The sequence below is a fragment of the Pelmatolapia mariae genome, linkage group LG20 (assembly GCF_036321145.2).
Source record: "Pelmatolapia mariae isolate MD_Pm_ZW linkage group LG20, Pm_UMD_F_2, whole genome shotgun sequence".
NCBI classification, from domain to species: Eukaryota; Metazoa; Chordata; class Actinopteri; order Cichliformes; family Cichlidae; genus Pelmatolapia; species Pelmatolapia mariae.
This window is the reverse complement of record NC_086244.1, coordinates 4,753,551-4,779,032: the sequence shown is the minus strand read 5'-3', so window position 1 is coordinate 4,779,032 and position 25,482 is coordinate 4,753,551. Positions and strand designations below refer to the sequence as shown.

The 25,482-nt window shown below is 39.9% G+C and overlaps 3 protein-coding genes across 4 annotated transcripts in view; 2 read left to right on the top strand and 1 right to left on the bottom strand.

Moving 5' to 3' along the window:
- Positions 1–162: 162 nt before the first annotated feature.
- cdk20 (cyclin dependent kinase 20) lies at positions 163–5,254 on the bottom strand. Its single transcript, XM_063464813.1, has 8 exons — positions 4,608–5,254; positions 4,354–4,467; positions 3,567–3,755; positions 3,166–3,287; positions 2,527–2,589; positions 1,776–1,899; positions 919–1,074; positions 163–702 (listed from the first exon to the last, which is right to left on the bottom strand). Exons 1-8 carry the CDS (start codon positions 4,680–4,682, stop codon positions 511–513), a joined length of 1,035 nt encoding a protein of 344 aa, XP_063320883.1. The 5' UTR covers positions 4,683–5,254; the 3' UTR covers positions 163–510.
- A 603-nt stretch (positions 5,255–5,857) lies between these two features.
- uxt (ubiquitously-expressed, prefoldin-like chaperone) lies at positions 5,858–10,570 on the top strand. Its single transcript, XM_063464476.1, has 6 exons — positions 5,858–6,130; positions 7,502–7,583; positions 8,653–8,720; positions 8,905–9,012; positions 9,628–9,691; positions 10,047–10,570. The coding sequence occupies exons 1-6, from the start codon at positions 6,033–6,035 to the stop codon at positions 10,107–10,109; spliced, it is 483 nt and encodes a 160-aa protein (XP_063320546.1). The 5' UTR covers positions 5,858–6,032; the 3' UTR covers positions 10,110–10,570.
- Positions 10,571–16,812: 6,242 nt separating this feature from the next.
- The window catches only part of elk1 (ETS transcription factor ELK1), a 33,021-nt gene continuing 24,351 nt past the window's right edge, over positions 16,813–25,482 (top strand). Inside the window, exons 1-2 of one of the 2 annotated variants that reach the window (XM_063463404.1) lie at positions 16,813–17,466; positions 17,561–17,873. In XM_063463404.1, the coding sequence (XP_063319474.1) occupies positions 17,849–17,873 (25 nt within the window). In that variant the 5' untranslated portion in view covers positions 16,813–17,466; positions 17,561–17,848. Of the gene's footprint in view, positions 17,874–25,482 lie in introns of both variants that reach the window. The other variant, XM_063463403.1, reaches the window with a different exon arrangement.

The window sequence follows — 25,482 nt, the reverse complement described above, 5'->3', positions numbered from 1 at the left end:
GCTCACGCTGTAAACACATCATTATTTTCAAGATTAATTCTCAGAAATGACGTATTTAAAGGAAAAAAATGGTCAGGAACCAACCCAACTTCTCCACACTTTACTCTATTAATGACTTTAAATAAAACTCACAACATGTTTCATAAACAGAACAGAAACAAATATTTTTAGAATGAAAATCTGCTTGATTCTGTATTGTTTTTTTAAATTATTCCATCCTTTTACCAAATGGAGACCCGGTGGAGCTAAACATTAATTCCTTTTAGTCGATAAATTCAGTGTGTGGAAATTTAACTGTATTAGGTCATTTTCTCACGGTTACAGGTGGTTACAGAAGAGGTTCAGGCTCAGCAAAGACCGTCAGAAATCTTCTGTGTGAGCTAAAGTTCTTAAAACAATGAGGATTCAGTCTGAAGGAGAGGATTTAGTAAACCAGATAATAAATAAATACATAAAACAAGATTAACTGGTATAAGAGCAGCTGAGAGATGGTAAAGATCAGCGGTCAGTTCAGAGGCAGGAAGCGTATCCCTGTATTAGGGCAGGGTCTACCATACTGTTCTGCAAGGGTAAGTCCACTGAGAAGTCAGTGGGCGGAGCCTGGAAACGTTGGCGGGGGGGTCGCCCTCCCCTTTCAGGGATGGGCAGCTCTGAGTGGTGAGCAGGAATTGGCGAAGTGAAGAAATATGGATGGAGGAGAGCCTGCAGTAAGGAGGAGAGGACAGGGAGAGCACCGATCAATAATCAGTTTATTAACCTTTATCTGAGTGATAATGGGTGATAAACAGACCACAGTAATCAGGGAAAATATAATGGCTATGTTCCAAGAAATTATTCTTTATGTAAAAATGAGAGGGCCTCTGACCGAGCCCTGAGGAACTCCGTTTTTAAACTTAAGCTCTGCTTCAGGTTTCTTACCTGTCTGGCTGAGCAGCGCTGTTTAGATGGATACACCAGGAACTTATAGAGCAGGTCCACTGCCTGAGGGGGCGTGTCAGGGATGATTTCCTCCAATGGGATCGCTGGATTCTCCTTAAAGGTGATTTTATTGTAATCTGGCAACTCCACTATCTCCTGGAGACAGACAGGAGAGGGATTAAAATGTTTTAACCAGTTTCACAGCCATAAAAGAAAAGAACAAGACAAAATTAAACTTTGCATTATTTTACCTCAGCCTTCAGATAAAATCTCACACAGACCACAAAAATGGCACCAGACTTCAAACAGTTGTTGGTTTTTAGAGTAAATTACACAGGATCAGTTTTAGGTCCAATTTAATTTCTCTACATATTCACATCATTTACTGCTAGTCTACTGGATTTCCTTTAATCTTAAACTAAACATTTTAAATAAAGCTAACTGGAGACCTACCAATATTTCAGGCAGATGATTGCAGGCCTATCACATATAATAATATACTGATGATGATTATAATGTAGACTATGCACTAAAAAACATTATTTTAAAAAATAACACATTGCGTCTTTTTAGCACATTTAAATTTAATGAACGTGGATATCGGCGGATATTTATATGCACTACGTGCAAAGATGAAAGAGTAAACACTACCACTGAGTGAATACATGTGGAAATTAGGCATCCTCATTGTGTTTACATTTTCAGAATATCTCTTTTATATAAAAGGCAGAATGTGTGAGATGATACCTTGATATAAAGCTTAATAGTTTAACCTAATACAAAAAGATCCCTAAGAAAATGAATGTATATTAATGTAACGTCCCCTGAAGTGATGGAAAAACCAGTGTGTGTCTTACAGGCCAGCTGTCCTGCGTCGGGGTTCCCAGCACTCTGAGGACACAGCAGAGCTGCTCGATGTCGTTCTCTCCAGGAAACAGAGGAGACGAGTTCAACAGCTCCCCAAAAATACAGCCGACTGCCCTAAAACACACACACAAGTGCTCACACACGGACTAAACAGTAAGCTGTGACTTCAGACTGCTGCTGCCCCCTGCTGTTCATCTCTGATCACTGGACCCATTTACACCTGAGCAGGAACTGTGAACACTAACAGAGTTAGAGTGTACTGAAGCTAAAGCTTACTCTTTCTATGTCACATGGTCCCATGTTACATAGTATGTTAAAGAATAATATATAATAAAATACGCTGATACAGGAAAAGAATACAAGCATGCACAACAGAAACAAAAGCATCTAGGTTTATTGAGTAAAAGCTAAACAGCGAAGGATTCACAGTAGATAATCAAATCAAATCAAATTTATTTGTATTGCACATTTAAATACCAAAGTACACCAAAGTGCTTTCCAGTAAAACCATGATACAGATAAAATCACAATATAAAATATGAATTACAGATATAAAATAATTACATAATATAAATGCAGAGCCAGGTGAAAAATCACACTAATTAGCTTCGAATGCCAGGTTAAACAAGTACTATGTAATGTAAATCTATATAATGTAATGTAAGCTATAATGGTCAAACAACAGCAAAGAAAAAATAGTGTGGGCGCTACTTTTAGCAGCATTTTCAGGGTTGTACTTACCACAGGTCGACTCCCTCGTCGTACTTTCGGGCTCCGTACAGCAGCTCAGGGGCTCTGTACCATCTAAACACACACAGTGGTCAAATGTAACTGAGCACTTTTACTGCACATTACTGATAAAGTACTGTGCAGTAAAAAGTGGTGATTATTTTAGAATGAACTGAACCAACAAGTCACATGACATGGCGACTTTAACATGATTATTATTCACTGGCGTAATGAGCACCTCAAACCTCAATATGTGAATCTGTTCTGTGACACATTTGTCTGAGTGAATATTTAAAGTGTCATCTGACTGCATTTTACATGTCACCACATGGATTTTTCCCAGCAGCACTAAAGCTAATGCTATGTTAGTGCTACTTTACTTTATAGAGCCATTTTTCTGTATTACATTCAGCCTTTTAGATACTGCATTTTATATACAAAAGTACTTTTAGGTTCATTATATTGCATTTAAATTTTCACTCGAGATCTTTCATTTTACTGTCATTTTTCTATTTAAATGAGCATTTTGCTCTTCGTGTTTTTTACCTCACTGAGTTCTTTTGGTAAGTCAAACTGTATTTTATTTTTGATTAGCTAAAGCTAGCTGCTAAATAAAGTATTTCTTATTTAATCTCATCTTATCATATTTACCTGGTGGCCACCTGGTGGCTGTACAGCCTCTCTCCCTGCTCGCTGAACAGCCGGGCCAGACCAAAGTCTGCAATCTTCAGGTGGCCTGAGGAGCTGATGAGCAGGTTTGCTGGTTTCAGATCCTGCAAACACACAAACATCACTTTATAATGGTTTGATTTATTTTGTTAAAGCAAAAGAAATCCAAACCCCACCTTCTCACCTCCTCCTGCAACACCTCAGACTGCAGCAACTATTCAGTTTTTTAGCATTTCCCATATTTTCAGCTTTTCATTTATTATGAATAACCAACAGTATTTAAATATCCTTGTATGTTTAAGTGTTGCTTGCTACGAACACGGGATTCACTGAGAAAACAGTCAGATGACTCATTAATGATAATAACTGTTAGCTGCGCTCACCCGGTGCATGACATTGTTGTGATGCAGGAAGGCCACGCCCTTCAGCAGCATCATCATGTAACTTTTGACCTGCGCAGGGGTCAGAGGGCGCTGGGAATTCCTGATGACCTCAGAGAGGTCAGACAGCATGAAGTCGAACACCAGGACGAAGCCCGTGCCGTGAGGAAAGACATCCTTCAGCTTCACCACCTGAGGAGGAAGTCACAAAAAGAAGTCCTGCATCCCTTCAGACTCCAGACACTCTGCAGCTTCTTATAATTTTCTCATATAGCCTAATCTCCTTTTTATTAACATGTCTGTTATGTTTGGCTCTGTTCTTGCTGCTCTGCTTTGATCATCTATGTTTTCCATGTACTAATTTTTGGTTTCTGTTATATCTTGTTTGTGATATCCCCCCAGCCACCAGGGGAGCTGGAGCGTATCCCAGCTACCATAGGGCGAGAGGCAGGGTACACCCTGGACAGGTGGGCAGTCTGTTGCAGGGCTAACACATAGAGACAGACAACTATTTGTACTCACATTCACACCTATGGGCAATTTAGAATTACCCATTAACCTAACCCCACTAACTGCATGTTTCTGGACTGTGGGAGGAAGCCAGTGTACTCGGAGAGAACCCAGGGAGAACACGCAACCTCCACACAGAAGGGAGTCGAACTCATACTCAGGACCTTCTTGCTGTGAGGCAGCAGTGCTACCCACCGCACTACCGTGCTGCTAAAACACTAATCAAATTTTAAGATTAAAATGACTCTTATCTGTAAAAACTCTCTGCACATTCACTCACATGCTCGTTGTCCTTGATCTCCTGCAGTGCTTTAATCTCCCTCAGAGCCTGGTTCGGAATGCCGTCTTCCAGCCTCCTCAGAGCCACTTTCTTCAGAGCCACCGTCTCCCCTGTCTGACACACAAGAACATTTCCATGTCACATTTCTAAGCCGCTGAGGTTAGACTCCAAATTTAATGCTGATCGGATTACAAAAAGAAAAGAAAAAAAAAGAAATGAGGTAAGATGCAGACATAAAAGCACCAGTCCGTCACCTCAATATGTTTGGCCTTGAAGACTATGCCATGAGCACCTTCTCCTGTCCGACCCAGAATGTTGTACTGCTCCATGTTTTCATGAGCGTTTAAAACAGCTTCAGTTAATCTGGATTTAATCTGGTCACAACTCTCACTGATGTTTTTTTTTAATTCAAAGAGTGGTTTGAAGTAAACCCCCAATGATGTACAAATTAGCTCCTTGGAGCAGAAAACCAGAGAGAGGAACGCCAACCTCGAACTTCACTCAAAAATTAAGCTGTTCACGATGCTGCGCACGTTTGCTCAATAAGATATAGTTATTAAACTATTATTTTAAGCCCAGTAAAAGTTTAAACCGTTAACTTAAATTCGGCTTGTATTACATATGCAACAACAAACAGGTGTAAAGAAAAGTCTCTCAGAAAATAAATCCTGAGACAGCTAGCTGTTGGCTAACGTTGCCTTGGCAACGTCTTAACTCCGACTACCCAGCTAAAATTTTAAAACCTGTTACTGTTTAACTTCTGCTGCCGGCTTGACACGCACGCTTGTTAAGAAAGAAACTACAAAAACGACGATCTGTAATTTTTTAATACGCATTTTCATTTAGGACGTTTTAATAATTGTTTCGCGTTATAGTAGCTAGCTACAGAGCCGCCCGTGGTCTGCCATGTTTGTTTACAGTGACGTCATGAGACAGGACCGCCATAGAGCCAGAGCAGGTAGAATGCATTAGGCAGAAACAATGTTTTATTTTATTTTATTTTTGATTCTTTTTTTGTTGTTGTTCTTGTTCGCTGTTTCATTTTTTAACGTACAAACTAAACAATTTAACTTGAACATTTCATTCGATTAATGATTAAAAAGCAATTTTGTTTTTTCCCCCTAGTTTATAAAGCAAGTCTTTTGAACTGTATAGAGATGTACTTGATGTGTCTAAAATTTATAATCTGCTCAGGCAAATCCTTCAAATTTCCCTGACAGACAGACAGACTTTTTTGAATCCAATTGGGAAATTTTTGTTTTACAGCAGCACGATAAAGAATAAAAATCATTCACTCCGTACTGGTATTCTACATAATGAAAAAGGCTTTCTATTCTAGTATATTAAAAAATAAAGTAAGGCTTTTTTTGAGTTTCCGAGTTTATGCTATCATTAGTTGACAAGCTTTTGCTGTCGTTTTGTCTTTTCTGTTTTCACAAAATCTATTCTTTGGGTTTATTTTGAAACCCGGAAGTACTTGTTCACAGTTTCTTCCCATCCGGTGTGGAGTGGCGTGTTTACGTCCTGTCTTAAGCATGCTAGCCGGAGAGTTTGGTGTCCAGAAACATTGACGTTTACGACAGAGAAATCGGGTAGTTGCCAGCTGGACTTTATCTGCAGCTCAACCGGATGTTTTTTCTGTTGTTTGTAGCTTCTTTTAAAGAGTAGACAGTGAAGAAATGTCTGCTCCCGACAATGCCACAGCTAGACCTAACGTGGACCAGAAGGTGCTGCAGTATGAAACCTTCATCAATGAAGTCCTGAAGAGAGACTTACAGTAAGAAGACACTACAGCTGATGTCTGAACACAGTTTATTATGTCCGTACAGAGAGCTTTATTCAGTTACAGAACTTTAAAAACTAAAGTAAAAGAAATGTAATCTGTAGTTAAAGTAGTGCAAAATACTTGTGTAGATATGAGTTTATGAACTCAGATTTTTATCCAGGCAGACTTTGAACAGGTAGTAGAGGCGATATGAAGGTCAATGAGGAGTGACTACAAATTAAAGTAATTTAAAGCTTAATTAACAGCCTAATAAATGTCAAGTCTCACAGCTGCTGATTGTATAATAGTGCTGGTGTCATTTTGGTCCCCCTCCGCGCCTTAATTACTTGCAGACTGATTATTAAATACTTACACTCAGAGGTCACTTTGTTAGGAATACCTGCTCAACCCAAATATCTCATCAGCGATTCATATGCCAGCAACTCAATGCATTTAGGCATGTAGACGTTGTCAAGACAGCCTTTGCGTGCAATGTGTTTTTAATACAGTAGGATTGTCATACATGTCACTGCTGTGCCAGCACTGCAACAACTGGGTCAATAAACCAGACAGAACTGGAGCGTTTTGACCACACTAAGAGGAAACATCTTAAATACCGTACTGCTTCACATTCTGCAGCCAGTACTGCAGAGCAGAGCTCAGCATGAGCTAACAGAGTGCGAAGAACATCCAGTTATGTTAATTTACAGCTTTATATTGTTATTCTTGCACACTATGACACTAGAGTAGCTTTGCATGATTCATAGTAATCATGCAAAGCTACTAATTATTACTAAAATAATTCTTTTTTGCCTATGACATGAGTGGTGTAGCTCCTCAGACAGCGGGTGGGTGGGATATCTTAGTGATATCTCTTCTCAATGACATCATACAGATTCAAGACTTGGAAAAGTATTTAGAGGAATCTAAGGCCTTAGCCTTTGGTTCACATGGGTTACTTGTACATGCACAGACCCGACTGGTTGTGTTTAATGTGAACACCGAGAATTTTATTAGGGTGTAAGAAAAGAAATACAGAAATTACTTTGTACAGTTACAGAACAAAATGGTGCAAAAATCTAAAAACTACACGTAAGAAGGAGCTCAGTTATATAGAAAGGATACAATAATGAGCTTGAATCTATTGTAGGTACACATGTGTGATGGATAAGAAGGGTAGATCTAATCTTACAGGTATTTATGTGGTTCTTCAGGTTGGCATCTGAGTGTTTAGTGACACAGCCTAAAGAGCTCAGGTGTCTGAAATGCTGTTTGGTGCTTTGAATCAGATTTTCTTGGCATGTTTAGGCTGTTTGAATTATTTTGGTGCATCTGAAGGCGTTAATGTTCTCTGTAAATCAAGTGACGGCTGTCGTTTGGCAGGAAGGTGGTGGAGCAGAGGGATCAGGTTTATGAGAAGATCTCTCAGTACCTGCAGCTGAAGAACACCATACAGAGTCTGCAGGTAAACGCACACAAAATGTATTGTGTTATTTTGAAGACCTGTAGGTTTTTCAGTTTAGAAGAGATTTCCACATTAAACTGGAGATCGTTGTAGTGATTCCCAAGTGTTTGTGCTGACTGTCATTCTGTTAATGTTAAACGCTTCAGTCTGCTGGTTAATGAGCTGCAGACTGAACTCTGCTGATACAGACATCTTTCTCTGTAGCTTCTCTGTGTGAGCTGTTTCTGTAATTCAGCACACTCTTCTGTGAGGAAAGATGGAGGAGCTTATCGCACCTCCATCAATACAGCTGAGCCTCACTGCAGCTGTTTATCCAGCAGATCAATACGTGTGGCTCATTAGGCCGAGAGCTGTGAACCCAAACCTCCATCGTCTGGATCAAAGAGCCTGAAACTACAGCTGGAAAATCAAAACATTCAGACATTTTACCTCCACTTTTCAGATATTTGAAAAGATCATATTTTATGTGTTTTTATTTTATTTAGAGGATAGAAGTTTTAATTTTAGTTTTCAGATATTTTTAAAATAATTTTCATAATCATTGATGTCTGTGTAGGTTTTCAGTCATCCAGGTCATGGTAATCTAAGGAGCTTGGAAAGAAAAGCGGCTCGACTTCTTTATGTTTCTTGACGACGTTTCATCCAAGAAGCTTCTTCAGTTCTAAAACCAAACTGTGGAGAGTCCCAGGTATTTAAGTCCTAGTGAGAGTTGTCCCATAAGAGGGTCGTTGACCGACTATTGATCGTGTGCCTCATCACACACCTTGGCTCATGTGATGTAGTACTTTGAACTCTCCACTATTTGGTCTTAAAACTGAAGAAGCTTTCCAGATGAAACATCTTCAGTCGCTTTTCTTTCCAAGCTCTTTACATATTCACTGATATATTTTTCTGTGGAAACCCCTCCAAACAAGCCAAACTCATTCAGTCTCTTTTCTAACTGTCATGTCATGAACTTTAACCACTAACTGAGGCCTGTAGATGCTGAGATGGAGTACTTTTTTCTCTTAGCTTGGGCCGCCCGTTCCACGAGTGAATGAAAGTCACACGCTTCTTTGTGTTCCTGCAGGAGGCGGGCTCTCAGCAGCTGAAGACTGACGTTGATCTTGGCTGTAACTTCTACGTTCAGGCTGAAGTGTGAGTTGCTGACACACGAAGGTCACCAGCAGTTGTTCTGCATTTGAACAGGCAAAAATGCTACATTTAGGCTAAAGAAATGTGCTGCGAGACTCCAGAGAGGCTAGAGGATCCGTGCTCTGTGTTTCCGAAAGGAATTAACTTCCTGTTTAAACTCAGTTCTCTTTTTCTTCTCCTCCATCAGCGAGGACTCATCCAGGATATTTGTGGCCGTCGGTTACGGTTTCTTTGTGGAGATGACTCACGACGAGGCTCTGAGGTTCATCGAGAAGAAGACGAGTCAGCTCACAGCGTGAGTTCATTGTCACTGTAACACTATTAAGATTAAAAGTAGGAGAAAAAAGCATAAAAATGTAATTATGTTTCAGATATTTTTCAAATGAAAGTCAGGATTTCACTTTGTTGTGAAATTATTTTAAAAAAATATGTTAGAACTATTTATTTTGAAATGTCCTGATTTTGTTTTTAGATATTTTTGGTGGGTTTTCTGAACATCTATGATTTTATTATTAATTTTATCTTTAGATATTTCTCATGTATTTTTTTCACACTTAAATTGTCCAGATTAAAACATTGATATTTTTGTTGTATTATTTTTTTTGACAATTTCCTGTTTTTTATTGTATTTTAAAATTAATTTTTATTTGTTTTATTTATGTATTTATTTATTTAGAATTTAGATTTATTACTAATTATTACTAATTTGTCTATTACTAATATTTTTTATTTTATATCTTTTGTAAGATTTTGTTTTTTAATTTTTATTATTATGATTGATTTTTTTTTTTTTACGATTTGTTGTTGCAGACTAATGTCTGTTAGCTAGCTCATGTTAGCTCCTTACTAGCACTGTCACTTTTTCTGAATGAGAGATGCTAACCATGCTAACCCTGTGTTTGTGTTACAGCTTCACGGAGCAGCTCACAAAAGACTCTGCCAAAATAAAAGCCCACATCCGCATGGTGCTGGAGGTCAGTTTCTTCTCAGGTGGATTGTAGGACAGTTTTTATATAATAATAGTTTCTGTTGGGTGCAGGAGTTTTCCTCTGGCTTATACTTAAGTACTAAATAACTTGTTACTCATTTCTGAGGGTTTTACAGTCAGTGAAGTTTGAACATTGAACTGGAAATAAAAAGTTTTACCCACCTGATGAAAAATAATCAAGATCAGATTTGAATATGTTCAGTTAAAAAACTGTTTTTCAGTATTTACTGGTGACAAAAGGGTTAAAATAGTCAGATTTATCTGATTTATGATCAGATGTTAAAGAAGCAGGTAAAGAATCTGATTGGCTGCTCTTTTCTTCTTCATGTTTCCCTCCTCAGGGTTTGAGGGAGCTGCAGGGCCTGGGCGACCTGCCAGAGAGCAGAAGAGGAGACGTTTTCTAGACTTTCCCACCTGACCAGCTGCAGAGGACGGGTTAACGAAAGCCGGCTGCTGATGTCAACGGTGTGTTTTGGGAAAACAGGCTCGAGGAGAAGGAAAGACTTCAGGACTAAAGCCTGAATCCCAACAAGTCGTCACAGAGCTGAAGAGGAGGATTAGTGCCTGAGCCTTCTCAGAGTCAAAACTCACAGTCATGAAACGCGTACACTCGACGTGACTTTGTGTCTTTGTGAAACTCGTCTGTTGAAAATCAGAGAATATTCCTGTTTTTTGTTTTTTTGTTTTCTCACAGTGAAAAAGGGGCTGCTCAGAGATAATCCTGCAGCCTCTAAACAGACACTTTCAGTCAATGTGACAAATTCAGGTTCAAACAAACCTGATCTCATAGGTTGAAAATAATGTGACAGGAAGTGAGTGATGTTTCACTGTTTGGAGTTTGAAATAAATTGTTTTGTGAAAATGATCCAGACAGCTTTCCTTCCTTCGGTTTGTTGGACCTGTGCTCAAGGTGTTTCCTGGGTTTTCATAGAAATTCTTTGGATGTTTTACTGAATCTTTATTGACGATTTCACTTTTTTTCCCTGACTAGCTGTATTCTAATTTCTTTGAGAATGATGTGTTTATTCAGGTGTTTCTGGACTTTTAGCATCGTCCAGCCTCCTCCTGGAAACCCTGCTGAGGCTGATCCGACACCAGGATGGGTCCACATTAACGGGTGGGTACTCTCCTCCCCTGGTTCTCTCTTGAGCCATCTTGAAGTTTTCTCATCTGTTTCAGTGGTAATACAGATGTCTGTTCTCCTTAATCTTCTCTTTAATGCCCAACAAGTTGAAGGCTTTGGACACAACACCTCCTCATCCGGCCTCCACTGGGAGACACTTTGCTCTCCATTCAGCTTGCTGACAGCCGGCCTCTTCTACGGCGGTCAGCCATCCTCCAGGAGTGGTGCTGGTGACTCCCCTTTGCCAAACATGGTGTGTCTCTGGTTTCCACAATTCGGTCCAAGTTCATGTTCTCTTTGATCCTGCTGCCTCATTCCCACCATCTTCCTCCTCGACTGCTGTTCTCACCTCTTCCTGGACTAAGCAACATGTCTTTCGCTTTGATGATGTCACGACAGGAAGCTGAAGAGGCTCCCAGACCAGCCCTGGCTGTTGTCATCACTCCCACCTGCTGCAGTCTGCTGCTCAAACAGCCTCCTCTGCCCCCCGCCTCCTCCCTGTCCCCACTTCACGCTCAGCTTTGGCCATATTTGGATCTCTGTACTGCCACACTTCTCTGGCTCTCCCCACTTTGAGCTTTTTGTACTATTTCTTTGTACGTTATTCCTCATGATAAACTTTTTACATGTCAGTAATTTTTTCAATAATATTTTTAAATGGTGTTCGTTCATTTTATTCCAAAACAGGTTTCAGTTATTTTAATATTTTGAAACATTTGTCCATATTTGTCTTATTTTCTTATTGTTAGTACAAATGTAGTACAATTTTCTCTATGTTAGTACTTTTTAATTGTTTCTACTTTTTTTAATAAATATGTTTCAGACATTTTACTGATTTAAAAAAACATTTTACTAATATAACATTTATATGAAGTAATTTAAAAAATGAGTACAGCGACTGTGACTCATGTTTTTCCACCATTATTACAATCAGAATGCTTTTGTTGTTATCACATTATAAAATACAAAAAATCGAGTGCTAGTTCTGTCTCAAAAAAAGAATAAAAAGTCAGCAGAAGATGATAAATAATGATCAATATTAAGGTGTCAAGAATGAAATAGACGGTGCTTTACAGCATTCGATTTCAGACAGTAACTGCACTGTTTGCCTTTGTTTTGATGGACTTTTACCTTCAACCACCGGGCAACGGGTCAAGCAGAGTCCAGAGTGAGAAAACTTCTTCTGCTCACCTTCAAGGCCATTTATAACCTCACACCTCCTTACCTTTCTGACCTGTCAAGCACTACCTTTTCTGCCCACTCACTTTGGTCTTCTTCTTCTATCCAGCTTTCTGTGCCTTCCTTCCGCCTCACCGCCATTGGAAGCAGAGCTTTTAGCTGCTCTGCTCCCAGGCTGTGGAACTCTCTCTCCCCCAGATATGAGAAACATTGGTTCTCTCCCCCAGTTTAAATCCCAACTCAAAACCCATCTGTTCAAATCTGCAAATTCACTGTGAACCCACTGCTTGTTAATTTTATCTTGTGCTTGTGTTTTTATTGTTCTTCATTGTGTCATTGTTCTATTATGTGTTTTTATCTATTGTACAGTGTCCTTGGGTATTTTGCATTAACAGCTTCTTGTAGGGAGGGGAGTGTGCAGCCAGCGGTCTTTGGTAATGTGTTTGTTATTTCCTTCTGATTACCCTTTTTATCTGCTGCAGAGCATCCGGCTGTTACGCAGTACACCGGGATGCTTTCTACACTGGCATAATAAAAGGTCGCCAGCAGTTTCCCATGCACACAGTTCCTCTTCAGCAACCTCAGGAAGTGAAGTGCTGCTGAGCTTGTTAATGTTCACAGACCAGGTGAGGTTGTCAGAAATGAGGGTCCTTCTCTACACAGTCTACATTGAGGTCCAGGGTGAGGGGGGGTCTGCTCTGCTCTCCCTGTCAGGAAGAAAGGCAACTTTTTGTTGTTCGGCACGTTTAGATTCTTACTATTAAACAAATAATTGAATAATCTTAGAAAGAAATCTTTCATTTGGGAGATAAAAGGTTGTGTCAGAACAGAAACATCCTGCTCCGAATGGGTGGAAATCTCTGCAGCAGGGTCACATGTGATCCACTGTCCACATACTTTTGGAAATCCTCCGATGAGATGCGACCCTCAGCATATGTAACGATTATTGAAACAAGATGAAGCGGTGCTTGGCCATTAGCTCAGCTGCTTTTTAGAGATGCAGCGCAATAAAGAACCTGTTGCCATGGAAACTGGATGCTGAATAGAGGCAGTGGCATAAAGAAGCAGAGGGAAAGAAAGAGAAAGATGTGATGCCGACTGAATGGCCAGAGCTCGGCCAGCATGTGGTCGATTCTAGCTGCAGTCAGACAGGAGGAGGGGATTTCAGCCAACGTCTTTAGAAGAAATCCTTAATGAGAGTCGCTGTAAAACAAAATAACGTTTGAAATCAAGATTCAAACCCTGTTACTCTGAGTGAAAGACGTCATCCCAGTGCACTGCAAGAAAGGATCTGTGGACATTTGCTCTCTCTCTCGCTCTCCCTCTCCTTCTTTTATTGATGTAAAACCTTCAAGATTCAACTTCTGGAGCCAAAAGCTTTTTAATCTTAGTCATTTTTGTTATTTTTATTGATTAATTGCAGATCTACAGTATTTTAGTTTTAGGCCTTTAAAAGAAATTTTGCATGCGTGGACTTCATGCACAGACTTCTTCGGGTCAGCAAAACAGTTAGAAATATTCCGTTTTGCTTGCGATGCTTTGGGAATTTATTTAAACGTTCCTCACAACAAAAAGACAAATCTGCAGCACACTGCTGAACTACAACATCACCTGGGTGTGACAAGCGAGAAGATCTGCCTTTAAGTTTGCCATATGTTATTAAAAACAGTCTTTATACTCCAGTAAACTGGTGATACTGAGAGGAGACCAAAGAGGACACTCTGCAGGAGGCTCACGCTCACATTTGGACTTTTTTGAGCTTTTCAGGAAACAGGAAAAATTTAAATAAAGGAACCAGGAAGGTGGCTTGGGTTTCCCCCAGTCTGAATTATACTATACTGATATATGAATACATTATCTTTGTGGCGTGGTTGATTTCCTGGCACTAACCTAGATGAAAATGGCTGTTTGGCTGTGGATTGACACGTGTCCTGCAGGCAGACGTCTCTCGCATCACTCCTGAACAGTTAGACTTTTACAGTGACAATCCTAGAGTGCAACACCCATTAAAAGTCTGGTCTCAGGTGCTCACTATACTGACAAAAATCTATATGCTGACACACTGATATGCTTTAATCATGTATAGTGGGTCTGGAGGAGCTCGTCTTTAAAATCTAGAAGCAGAAGGGTAAGATTATGAGGTATTGATGGCCAGCTACAGCAGACATTTTAGCTTTCACATTTGCACTTATTTTGATTTTTAGAGTTGTTTCAAGGGCTCACGTCCCAAAGTATGAACAGAGACCTCTTCATGCAGCTTTACACAGTGTCCTGAATAATCAGACATCTTCCAGTGGAGCTGTAAAGCTCCATCCTCGGGATCATTCCGACTAGACTGGAATGAAGAAGTGGACACTCAGATTGCTGATGAAGTCTGGGAAAAATCTTTGGAAAAAATTGGTGGTACTTCTATAAATGCTCACATTCAAAACCGTCCACAGACTACACTTCTCTCCACCCAGATTACATAAATTATTCAAAGGCATTCCACCTCTGGGTGTGAAAGTTCAACAGAGAAAGGAACCCGATCTCATCAGTGTAACAGATTACAGACTTTGTCACCAAGGATTTAAACAGGGGGGGCTTTGTTTGGCCCCTCTTACAGCACAATTTAGGGTGATGATTCGAGCAGTGTCGAGGATCGGCACATTTCCTACAATCCAGGAAGTCTGAGACGCCTCCAACAAGTCAAACAATGCGAAGACTGAAAAGTTGAACTGAAACTTTTTTGGCCTTATTAATGATGTCACACTGTCCTATAAATATGTATAACAGGTAATAATGTAATTGAGTCTGTATGCGAGCTAACACCATAAATACTAACACCTAAATCCTCCTTCAGTACCTTTTTTTTTAAGCTCTCTCTGAGACCTTGTAGTTTAATATACCTGATGTTTTATAAAAAGATAAAATTATAATTAATTGATTATTATAAACCATATTATACTTCTTATAAAGTGAATATTTCTGAATAATTAGTGCTTGAGATTATTGCTGCATTTTAATTTTGCATCATGTTTGCAGTTTTAGTTCAATATTTCTTTCAGCTTTGATTTCATTTTACTGTTTACTGAAGACAGAAATATTTTGATAGCATTTTTATAATATTTTTCACTGCTTTCCTCCTTAAACGTAAATGAAAGATTACAGTAGTACTGTCAGTAGCAGTGCTCACACGATGTTTCCCATGAGTATAGGTCAGGGTCACCTCATGGCTACAGCTGGTTCCTAGTGACAGATTTCAAACTTCAAAACAAAAAGGTTTTCATCTGAATTATTAGAGAATGAGCTTTTTAACAAAAATAACGTCCAGTTTATATAATTTTGTCACAACCCGGTTCTTAAGGATATGACAAAAAGGCGGACACACCTTTAAGAAAATAGTTTATTAAGAAGTTAAAGAGAAACTAATTCAGCACACGGCATAGTGGCAGGGAGAGAGGAACGCGGGAGTCCCAGCCACAGATTTATAGTCTGGGAACACACCTTCCAGGTGTGCTCAGGTGTGCCCAGGAGCCCCGCCCACCGAAGACCTGAAACACATGTAGAGAGAAAAGCCTGGGAACAAGGGGCAGAGATTTAACTGTAAAAACCTGTGAACAAATTTAGACTTATCTTACTTTATCACAGTACCTGAGATACGAGCACTATTCCCTGTTTCCAAAATGGGATTGGCCGTGCGAGCGGTTATCTTTGCAAAGACCGCAGCGGTGAGATAAGAGTGCAGATCTGACATCAATAAGATGCGTTTCACTGAGTTTGTTTAGCAAAGTTTGGCGGAGTTACTCAGAGCTCCTGTCCATGGAGCGCACAGCCGTCGTGACGTCACCCCCCGTTGCTGCAGAAACGGTGCTTTCACACACCGGAATTCAAACAAAGCGCGAAAGGATGTTCTTCAAAATAAGAGCACATAAAACCCGCAAACCTTTCATTTGAAAACGTAATTCCACACAGATTTATGATAATATTCATTGGCTGATTCGGTCACTGATTCGAATTTAAAAACAGGGCAAAACCCCCCAAAATATAAAATAATTTTGCTAAAACCCAGACAACGAGCTGATGCTGAACTTTGAGAAGCAAGTATACATTCAGAAACCTCCTTTTAATGGTTAATTAACCTTAATGTCAGTGGTCAATGAGACATGAAAATTACGTGTGCCCTCATCAGTCAAATATGAAAAGTTTGTCTTTAGCGAAGACTTGAGACTGCTCTAAACACTCTTTTACCTACACTGTCTTTTGTTTGTTTGTTTTTTACTCTTTTTTTCTATGAGGAAGTGTCTCTAATGACACTCTCTCAGGCAGAGAAGCCCCGACCAACAATTACAGCATTACAAAGTGCAAAAATATTAAAACAAGTCACTGTAACTGTTCTTTAACCAGTTAAATGATCAAAAATCTTTATATTTGTCAAGCTCTGCAAAAGGTGAATACCTTACTAGGTATTTAAAAAATGTGAGTAACTTAAAATTTTGAGATACTAAACTTAAATTTTGGCATATGGCTAGCATTAAATAAATGAATAATAAAATAAATAAGTAATAATGGTAAAAAATTACATTTAAATTAAAAAGTGCTGGAAACAAGGTTCCATTCCTAACTGAGTTTAGGCAAATAATCGATTTTAAGTAATCTAAAAATATCAAAGTTACAAGGCTTGTTTAAAAAGATCTATGGTAGCAATAAGAATGAAAAACGATCATTTCATACAGAGAGAGCGTGGGGCGCTTGAGCAATTTGAGTTTTAATCTGAAGGTACACCGGAAGTGAGGCCGTTTGTGTTGCGGCTAATCTGACGAGAATGGAAGCGTTGAGGAGGCGTGTGGTTCCAAACAGGAAGAAACTGGGAAAACACGCAGTAAATACGATATCCTCGGACACAGCCAACTAACAGTCTGGGGCAGATGGTACAAACTACTTTTTCTCCATGCCGGAGACCTGTGGACCGTTCCTGGTGTACTCCTTTTAGATCTGTCCCGCAGTCGGAGGGGCTGTTTGGGGGGGCTGACGCACCAGCAGAAGCGCAGGAAGGCGGGGGGCTGTCATAGCAGCAGGCTAGGCTAGGCTAGGGTAGGCTAGGCTAGGCTAGGCTAAGCCTGGCTAAGCTAAGCTAAGCGCTGCAGCCCGGAGAAACCTTGAACTTGTGTAAACTTTGTGGAGTACAACACCGGAAGTAGCATCACCGGAGTGGTTAAACGACAACCACGGACTCCACAGATGAGATAAATATACACAAACGTCTATTATTTTCACAGTTTTTTTTTTCCTAAAAAGTGTTAGCCTGGCAGCGGACTTATAGCCAGTTAGCTGTTGAACACATCCAGGCTCTGGCAGAGGGACGTGAGCGGGAGAAAATCGCCCCATGCACATCCGCAGAATGGATCTAATTTGCGTTGTTAACCAGTGAAAAGCTATTGGACGCTAACTAACACAGTGGATGTTAATTGATCACTGAGGTATCAGCGGATGAAGATTGTTTTTTGACACATAAGAGGGACTTTTTTCTGTTTTGTCATATCGGTTTTTGTGATAACTTCTGCTTTCCGTTAGTGTGGTTATCATGGAGGTAGGGGAGCCTGGCAGCGGCAGCTCGGAGCGGTTACATAACGCCAGCAGGCCGGGAGAGAAGCTGCTGAACGTCGCCTCCTCTTCAGCCTCCTCAGCCTGGCTCTGACAGCTGTAAACCCCCCTCCAGCGCACACACACACACACACACACTAACAGACTGACAGACGCACAAACAAACACAGACAGACTGACAGCAGGACAGCAGCATGGAGGTGGTGTGAGGCATCTGGGAGATAGAAAACAGCAACGAGAAGGATCGTTTTGCTGAAGATGGAGTCCAACCCACTGATTAACGGTGAGAAATACTGCTGCAGGATACAGTTGCGTGCGTGTGTGTGTGTGCCGCAGTCCTGCGTGTGTTTCTGTGCACTTTGGAGGGAAGAAGCAGCAGCTTTGCAACAGGTGTGTGGAAGCTGCTGTGGCCTGCAGCTGGGTTGGACCTGAATTGTTTTCATGCTGCTGCAGGCGTGTACAAACTTGCAGCCTGAGAGAGAAAATCCACACTAAATGCTCTTTAACTATTCACAGTAGGGGGGCAGAGAGTCACTGCAGGGGGGATGGTGTGTGTTTATATGTTTACTGTTGCTACAGCACTAATACCTGTTTATGATTTGGAGCTGAGCACACTACTAGAGATTAATACAGGGGTTATAAAAATGACTGTTTCTGCTTTATTTTATCGATTCATATGAACATAAATGGAAATACAGCATGCATGCGCGAAAGCCAACATTTAGCTGCTTTTTGTTCCATTCCATTGGCAGTGTATTTTGGATAATTTGTGTGCTTAAAAACATTGTCAATCAGTAACTTCTGAGATGGTATTGCATAGTGAATCGAAATCTGTTTGTACATCTCTGCAGTATTAATTCCATCATTTTTGACAAGATCAACACCACTGGTTGAAATACAGTTCCAAACCATGACAGAGCCTCCACAGTGTTTTACAGGTGGCGGTAGACACTTACTGTTGTAGCTCTCTCCTGACCACCTTCATACATACTGATGATGATTTGACTCAGAAATGTCAAATTTGGATTAATTGCTCAATTAGACCTTATGTCAGTGATTTTCACTTGAGTTCTTGTGTAATTTTCATACCTCAACCTTTCCTTTTCCCTTCTCTTTGACTGGTTTCTTGACAGCCACCCTTCCACTGAGATCATTGCTGAAACTTCAGTGAAGTGTCAGATGCATCTCTCAGGTCCTGTGTCAGGTCTTTGCTGGATTTGTTTTAAGGACGTGGCTTTCAGATGCTGTCTGTCTGATGTAAACAGTTTCTTAGATCTGCCAGTTTTTCTTTTGTCCTTAACTTGTCCAGTTTCTTAGATTTTTCAAGGACATGCTGCACACCATGGCGAGATATAATGCAAGTTCTTGGCAACGTGGTCGAGCAAAAATACTACAGTATGCACTACAGTTTTACAGTACTGTGCAAAATGGAACAATGTTGTGATGATACTGATTGGTTTTGGGTTGCAATTGAGGTTATCGAATGCTTCCATGTGTTCTGCTTTTGCTAGTTGGCACCAGAAATACCTGTTGGCTAAATGAATGATTTTTGTTTTATAATGTACAACGGCAGTATCTATTCGTTCAAAAATGACACAACTTCATTGACCACTAGCCAGAGCAAAAGCCCTGACGCATAGCTGTGGCCCATCTGTCTGATCTGATCCATTTTTCCAATCAGAGGCCAACTTTCTGGCTGTGAGTGTGTGATACAGCATACCTATCTGTCATCAGCGTTAGATTAATAAACCGTGTGTAACATAATGTCAGGATCAATTCAAACAGCTAACTTTGTAACATAAAATGTTGCAAAAGTATTAATAGAAGCCGTTGATGTAGCAGCATCAAATGTCTCCAAACTGATTTCACTCAGCTGTTAGCTTCTTCCATGTTATCTCTGCTGCTAGCTGCTGCTGTCACATGATGAAGTAAACACAGAGCAACATAGAATTGAAGTGAATGAATTGGCTTAGACCAATACCAGCACATCCTTACAAGTGAGGTGCAAATTAAACGTGTGAACTTTACTTTATTTTAAAACGTTTTTATGAATTTTTCCAGACTTCTAGACTAGCTGCCTAGTCAGTTTTTTTTATTCTAAAGTTACTATATGTCATTGTCATTGTTTGGTCTCTGCTCGTAATGTTGCTGCCAGTCACTTTTATTGTGAAGTAAAGAAGTAGCAACAGTACAAAGGATATTTCATTCCCTTGTGTTTTTTATGGCAGGCTCAAAGGTTTGTAGCTCACTCTTGATTATGGATAAAAAAAAAAAATCTAAATTGAAGTGGTGCACTTCCAATGTCAAGTGGTAAGACCAGCGTAAAACCAGGAAAAGGTTAAGATGTTTGTTCTTACTACTAAACCCAAAAGTTAATACTGGTGTCTCAAAAAACCCCACTTTTAACTGGAAATTTTTGCAAAAGTCAGGTGGTGCAACTGCCATTAATTTGACTCAGTCAAATAATTAATCATATTTAAAACTATAGATCACAAGAAAGCATATGTATGGGAAGACCAGACTCAAAACTAGCAAGTGGAACTATTATTTCATCAGAAAAATGTGTACTGAGGCCATAAATCAAGTAAAAAGTAGAGATGGCACGATACCGCTTTTTTATGTCCGATACCGATATCATAAATTTGGATATCTGCCGATACCGATATTAATCCGATATACTGTATTTCATAATCAATAAAACTGTTTTTCTTTTTTCTTTTTTTTTATCTTTCTGCATTTTGTATAAGTTCATACTCAGGTTTTAAAAAACTCAAGCTATTCTGTTATACCTGTATGCACTGCACCCAAAATATTTCATAGTTCAGCAATACTGATCAATCTGATAAACTTAAACCTTCACCATCCTCCCTATTCTGGTATTTTAAAGAGTACTAAGCGGAAATATTAAACAACATAACTAACAGGGTTGCAAACTCCCAGCAAAAAAAATAGGGAACCATGTAATCGACTTTAATTTAATGCACATGTAAAAAGAATGCACAGAAATCAATTATTTTTCTACAATAATTAAATAGATTCAACATCTTTCTTCAACAGAATTGCAGACTGCACAGATGGTACCTTCCCAAAGGAAAAAGTACTATAGCTTACTGGGGTATATATTAGACTTAATAGTTACTATATACAATAATGGATTTCTATACATTTTACATCAGATGAAAACTTTGGTTGTAAGATTCAGATAAATTTTTTTTTTAAAACTAGACATGAGAATAAGAAAGAAAAGTATTTCTTTGTACCCCCCTTTTCCCTGTTCATGCCCTATCTGGCCCCCTGGCAAAACTTTGCTAGATCCGCCCCTGCACAGTTACCAGCCGTCAGCTACGTAGAAAAGGATCCTGGTGTAGAAAGTTACATTAGATAAATTCTAACAACAGCTTATCGACCTTAAACCTACTGCTGTTGTTCAGCCGCTGGTTTCCTCTTTCTGGTGCAAAGCGGACCAAAAACAAACAATAGAGACGGACTCACGACAGAAAAGCCGATCAGCTGATCATGAATCAGTTTCATGATTGAAGTAGCAACAAGAGAGGGAGGGAGAGAGAGGCAGTTGCTCCATATATCGGTTGTTAAGCTTAATGTGGGAATGCTTTACAAACATTCAGAGATGAACTTACACACTTGCTTTACTTCCCTCTGGGATAACTTTCTCGGAGATGAAATGCCGGTTTGGTAGCGAGGCTCCAAATACTCAACCAGACCGCTAACAGGTCTCGCACGCCACAGCCGCTCTATCACGTGACGCATACTGCTCCGACGTGCTAAGGTTATGAGCTGAGTTACACCATGTTGCAAGTTTTGTGAGGTGCTTTTGTGATATTTAATGGATTGGATTGTTGCAAACACAGGTTTTGCCCCCTGCTGGCCAATAGAGCGAATGCAGGTTTAGGGCACAGTAAAGATCCGTGCGCTCTGGGCCTGTCTGGTTTATGAAGTGTGGCGTCTGCTTGAATTTGACTGTAAAAACTGTCATTAACACAGCCCTATCACAGACATGATGCCTACTGTTATCATGGAGACAGTGTCAGGTCTGTGATGTAATATCACTTGCTGCTATGGCAACACTGACTCATTCTGATGTGTGTTGAGCGATGCTGTGAGATGTGACATGTTTCTGGTGTGATGTGTGCTGATGAGGAGTCACAGCACTGTCAGCTGTGCTATCGGGACCATCGTGTGGTTGGATTCCACGTCATTTCAAGGCTGAAGGTCCCTCTCACAAGCATCCTGTTTTTGCTTTGACTTTATTCTGAAAGTTTTGACCAGAAGTGGTGATTTGTATCTTCTGAGCTTTCAGGATTTTCGTCTTCAGTTCTTTATCTGCTGTGTCAGTCTGTGTTTTTGGAGGAAGGTACATGTTCACTGCCATGTTCCAGACACCTCTTGACTTAGTTTCTCTTATTTCAGAGTCAACATTGGGTTATCTGTTCAAGAAAAGAGCTGGTTTTAAACTGTGAGCCACTTGCCAGGTTCAGAGCGTCTGTGAATCTAACCTGCCTGCTTGGCAGATTATATTCTGACTCCTCCCCTTCCTGCTGCTCTTGAAGCGGCTATCTGATACTCTTTTCATTTCCTCTTAAATAGAATCGGTGTCAAAGCTCGTATTGAAGTGCATTGATGCTGTATTATATTAAACACAGTCAAAGTTTCGACATAATGAAGGCAGCGTATATACGAGGACATATATTTGCACCAAAAGAGCTTCAGACTGCCCAAACACCCAGTTTCAGAGAGTTTATTTCTACTCTTAGGTCTAAAGATAAAGATGGCCTTAATCATCAGGCGACAAAAATGACCAAGTGGGTGTCATTTATTACCCCATTGCATTTCATACAGGAATATATACTGTTTCCTTTATCTATGACAGATGACTAACATGTTCTAATGAAACTAAATCATGTTTCTATTATCTTGTTTTGTTTTGTTTTTTTTGGCATCACAGTTTCTATACTTTATGCCATACTTGGCTGGTTTAGAAGAGATGTGAAAACTCTGAAAGTGGCCAACTGTTCACCCACACAGAGATCAATAGCAGTGATATAGTATTCGGGTAACTGGGCTACAGACACAGTCCAAATATCCCTAAAAGCAGCCTGTCTGTCGGCTCTGGCTCATCGGTTGTCGAACCACAAGCACTTCAGGGGCATCTCTGAATCTCGACTTAGAGAGACGACCTAAAATGACCTGTTTCAGTCAGGGGAAGAACTGAGGAGCTGCACCACGGCTCAGTATAAGATTTATGAAGGTTGATTTGAACTGTGAGTCATGCAGAGCTACTCTGTCAGAATGGATTCCTGTTTAATTGGCATTGAGGAATCAACCACAAAACGATTTTCAGAAAAGCCGACAGTGTTAGAAAAAGAGGTGTCGGTAATGTATCCTAAACTGGCATTGTTTCAAATTGTGATTTCAATTTTAAATCCATTAATCAATCAGGCCTTTTATCCGACCAAAAGGTAACAAAATATTGTTTAATTTCCTTTGATATTATAAATCATTGACAAATTAATCTTTTATATTTTTAAGCTGCACAAACTAAAGACAAAGTTTGATTGAAAACTAGTTTCCTTTAGTAAAACCAGACACTTTCCCCTGTAACCAGAACAGTATGTTGAGATCTGACTGACAAACTGATGTCAGGAAGCAGAGAAACCACAGTGCAACAGGACGTGGTTTCTGGGAACAAACCAGTGGTTTGACTCAGTCTGTGTTTGGGTTTTTCTGTTTTCCTCTCAGCGTTTGTTCTGTGGGAACTTCAGAAAAGTCTGCATATTCAGAATATGGATTAAGACAGAGCAAAGCTGTCATACCGGTGAACACTCTGGCTTCTAGATGTGTAATAGTTTATTTTCTGAACTTGTGAACGTGTTCATTATAAAACTACGGCTGCAACTGATGTTGACTCTGGCATTTCGTTTTTCAGTTGCTCAAGTATCTTGTCTGTAGTAGAATAAGATTAGTAAAATATCAGCCAGATTAATTATAAAAAGCAAGGGTACCAAAAACTGAAAATGCACTAAATAAAAACAAAAAAGTAGCTAAACTGAGCTTCAATTGCTGAAAATTCATTTTTCAAAACAAAAAAAGAGCAGAACTCGAGCTGAAGATCATCAAAATGAAGAAGTGCTGAAATAAATGCTGTACGAGAGAAAAAGAGCAGAAATTAGCTCAGCAGGCAGTTTCTGATTGGTGGCAGTTTGTAAACACCCCTATGACACAAATGTGGACACACACACACACACACACACTCTGATCCACACCTGCCTCTGTGTTTCTATGCCAATCAGTCTGAATCAGTGAATGTCTTTTATACAGTCACTGGTCTGAATCTGCTGAAGTTAAATCCACCGTTCAGGAGCAGCTTGTGTCTGCATCCTTAAGTCATTTTTATGCTCACTGCGTCGTTTGTGTCTCAGGTGTCACATGACGATTTTCACATCCAATCCTGTGTTGTGAGAGACAATCTTTGTAGCGCGTTGGTCAGTCAGTCACCTCTTCATTTTTGTAACTTGGAGCATTGATCTGCAGCTGTCGCAAAAATCCTACCCAGAAGCTCAGAGGCGTGCAAATACACAGAGTGAGATGTTGTAATCGGTTTGAGTCTTTGGCTACGTTCACACTGCAGGTCTTAATGCTCAATTCCGATTTTTTTGATCAAATCTGATTTTTTTTTTTGTCTGCTTCTTCACACTACAAATAAAATGTGACAGCAAACGCGCTCTAGTGTGAACCCTCAAACCGGCCCGCATGCGCAAAAGAAGACGTCACACACAACGCGCTCTGTTTAGACCCAGACCAAACAGTGTTGTTTGACTGATGGCCCTTAATATAAAGGCTTGTTTCGGACTTTACGTTTCCCAATTTTGCTTTAAGTTATAAAGTTATTTTGTTATTTACATATGGCCTAATAATTATCCTTATTGCTGTTTTAGAGAGGAGCGGTGCTTCAAAGGATAGTTGCAGATTTCTGTCAGAATCTGCAGATTATACAGTACAAATAAAATGTTCGCGTTTCTCCAACATTGTCTTCCCAACAGTTTCACTGGAAGCGTTCGCGATGTCTTCTCCGGCGCTGATAATTGGTGTCTGTCTTGTGTCGGTGACGTAAAAGACGGATTTAATGCGACATGACCATTCAAACAGCAGTCGCTTTCTAAAACATCAGATATGTATCGGATTCAGTACCACATACGAAAGTGACCCAGATCCGATTGGAAAATATCGGATTTGTGCCATTCACACTGTCATACCATGATCAGATATGGGTCGCATAGGGTCAAAAAAGTCGGATTTGATGCGTTTTCGCCTGCAGTGTGAACGTAGCCTTAGTTTCTAGTTTTGACTTCTCCTCATGAGCTCATTTGACGCGATATTGTCTGAGTGGCGACACCTATCGTTCAAGAGAATACAGCAGCAACTTCTTGTGCCTTTATGGCTGGTATAACTGACTGCATCTGTGTGATGACGGCCGTCATCACGCAGTGAGCGAAGCGACCACTCTGGAGGGTATATTGCAGGAGTATTCAACTGAAATTTAAAGAAGTCTATTCAGAGAAAATTTCTTGAAGCGAAGCTCCGGATGATCATAATGTGTAATTATTTAGTGTGATCAGTACAAACAAAAACTTTAACTGTGTTGAAGTAATATATATGACTGCTGATATGTATAATGCTATAATTTAAAGTAGGGCTCCACTTCAAAATATCAGAAAACAGTAAAATGTTCAGATGAAGTGCTTAACTTAAGAAAAATTAAATAAAGGAAGGAAACGCTTGAAATTCCCCTTTTCTGTTTCACATCCATTCTGAACATCTTCAACCTATTTTACAGATGATAAACACATCTCAACAGTTGTGACAGTTTTAGGGGC

Bases quoted from the DNA above. Each gene is read 5' to 3' on its own strand.
- uxt (XM_063464476.1), top strand. From the start codon at position 6,033: ATGTCTGCTCCCGACAATGCCACAGCTAGACCTAACGTGGACCAGAAG. The intron at 7,584-8,652 runs GTAAACGCACAC...GTGTTCCTGCAG, and splicing joins ACACCATACAGAGTCTGCAG to GAGGCGGGCTCTCAGCAGCT. The intron at 9,013-9,627 runs GTGAGTTCATTG...TTTGTGTTACAG, and splicing joins AAGACGAGTCAGCTCACAGC to CTTCACGGAGCAGCTCACAA.
- cdk20 (XM_063464813.1), bottom strand. From the start codon at position 4,682: ATGGAGCAGTACAACATTCTGGGTCGGACAGGAGAAGGTGCTCATGGC. The intron at 4,468-4,607 runs GTGACGGACTGG...CTTGTGTGTCAG, and splicing joins TCAAGGCCAAACATATTGAG to ACAGGGGAGACGGTGGCTCT. The intron at 703-918 runs GTAAGAAACCTG...TCCTTACTGCAG, and splicing joins AGCGCTGCTCAGCCAGACAG to GCTCTCCTCCATCCATATTT.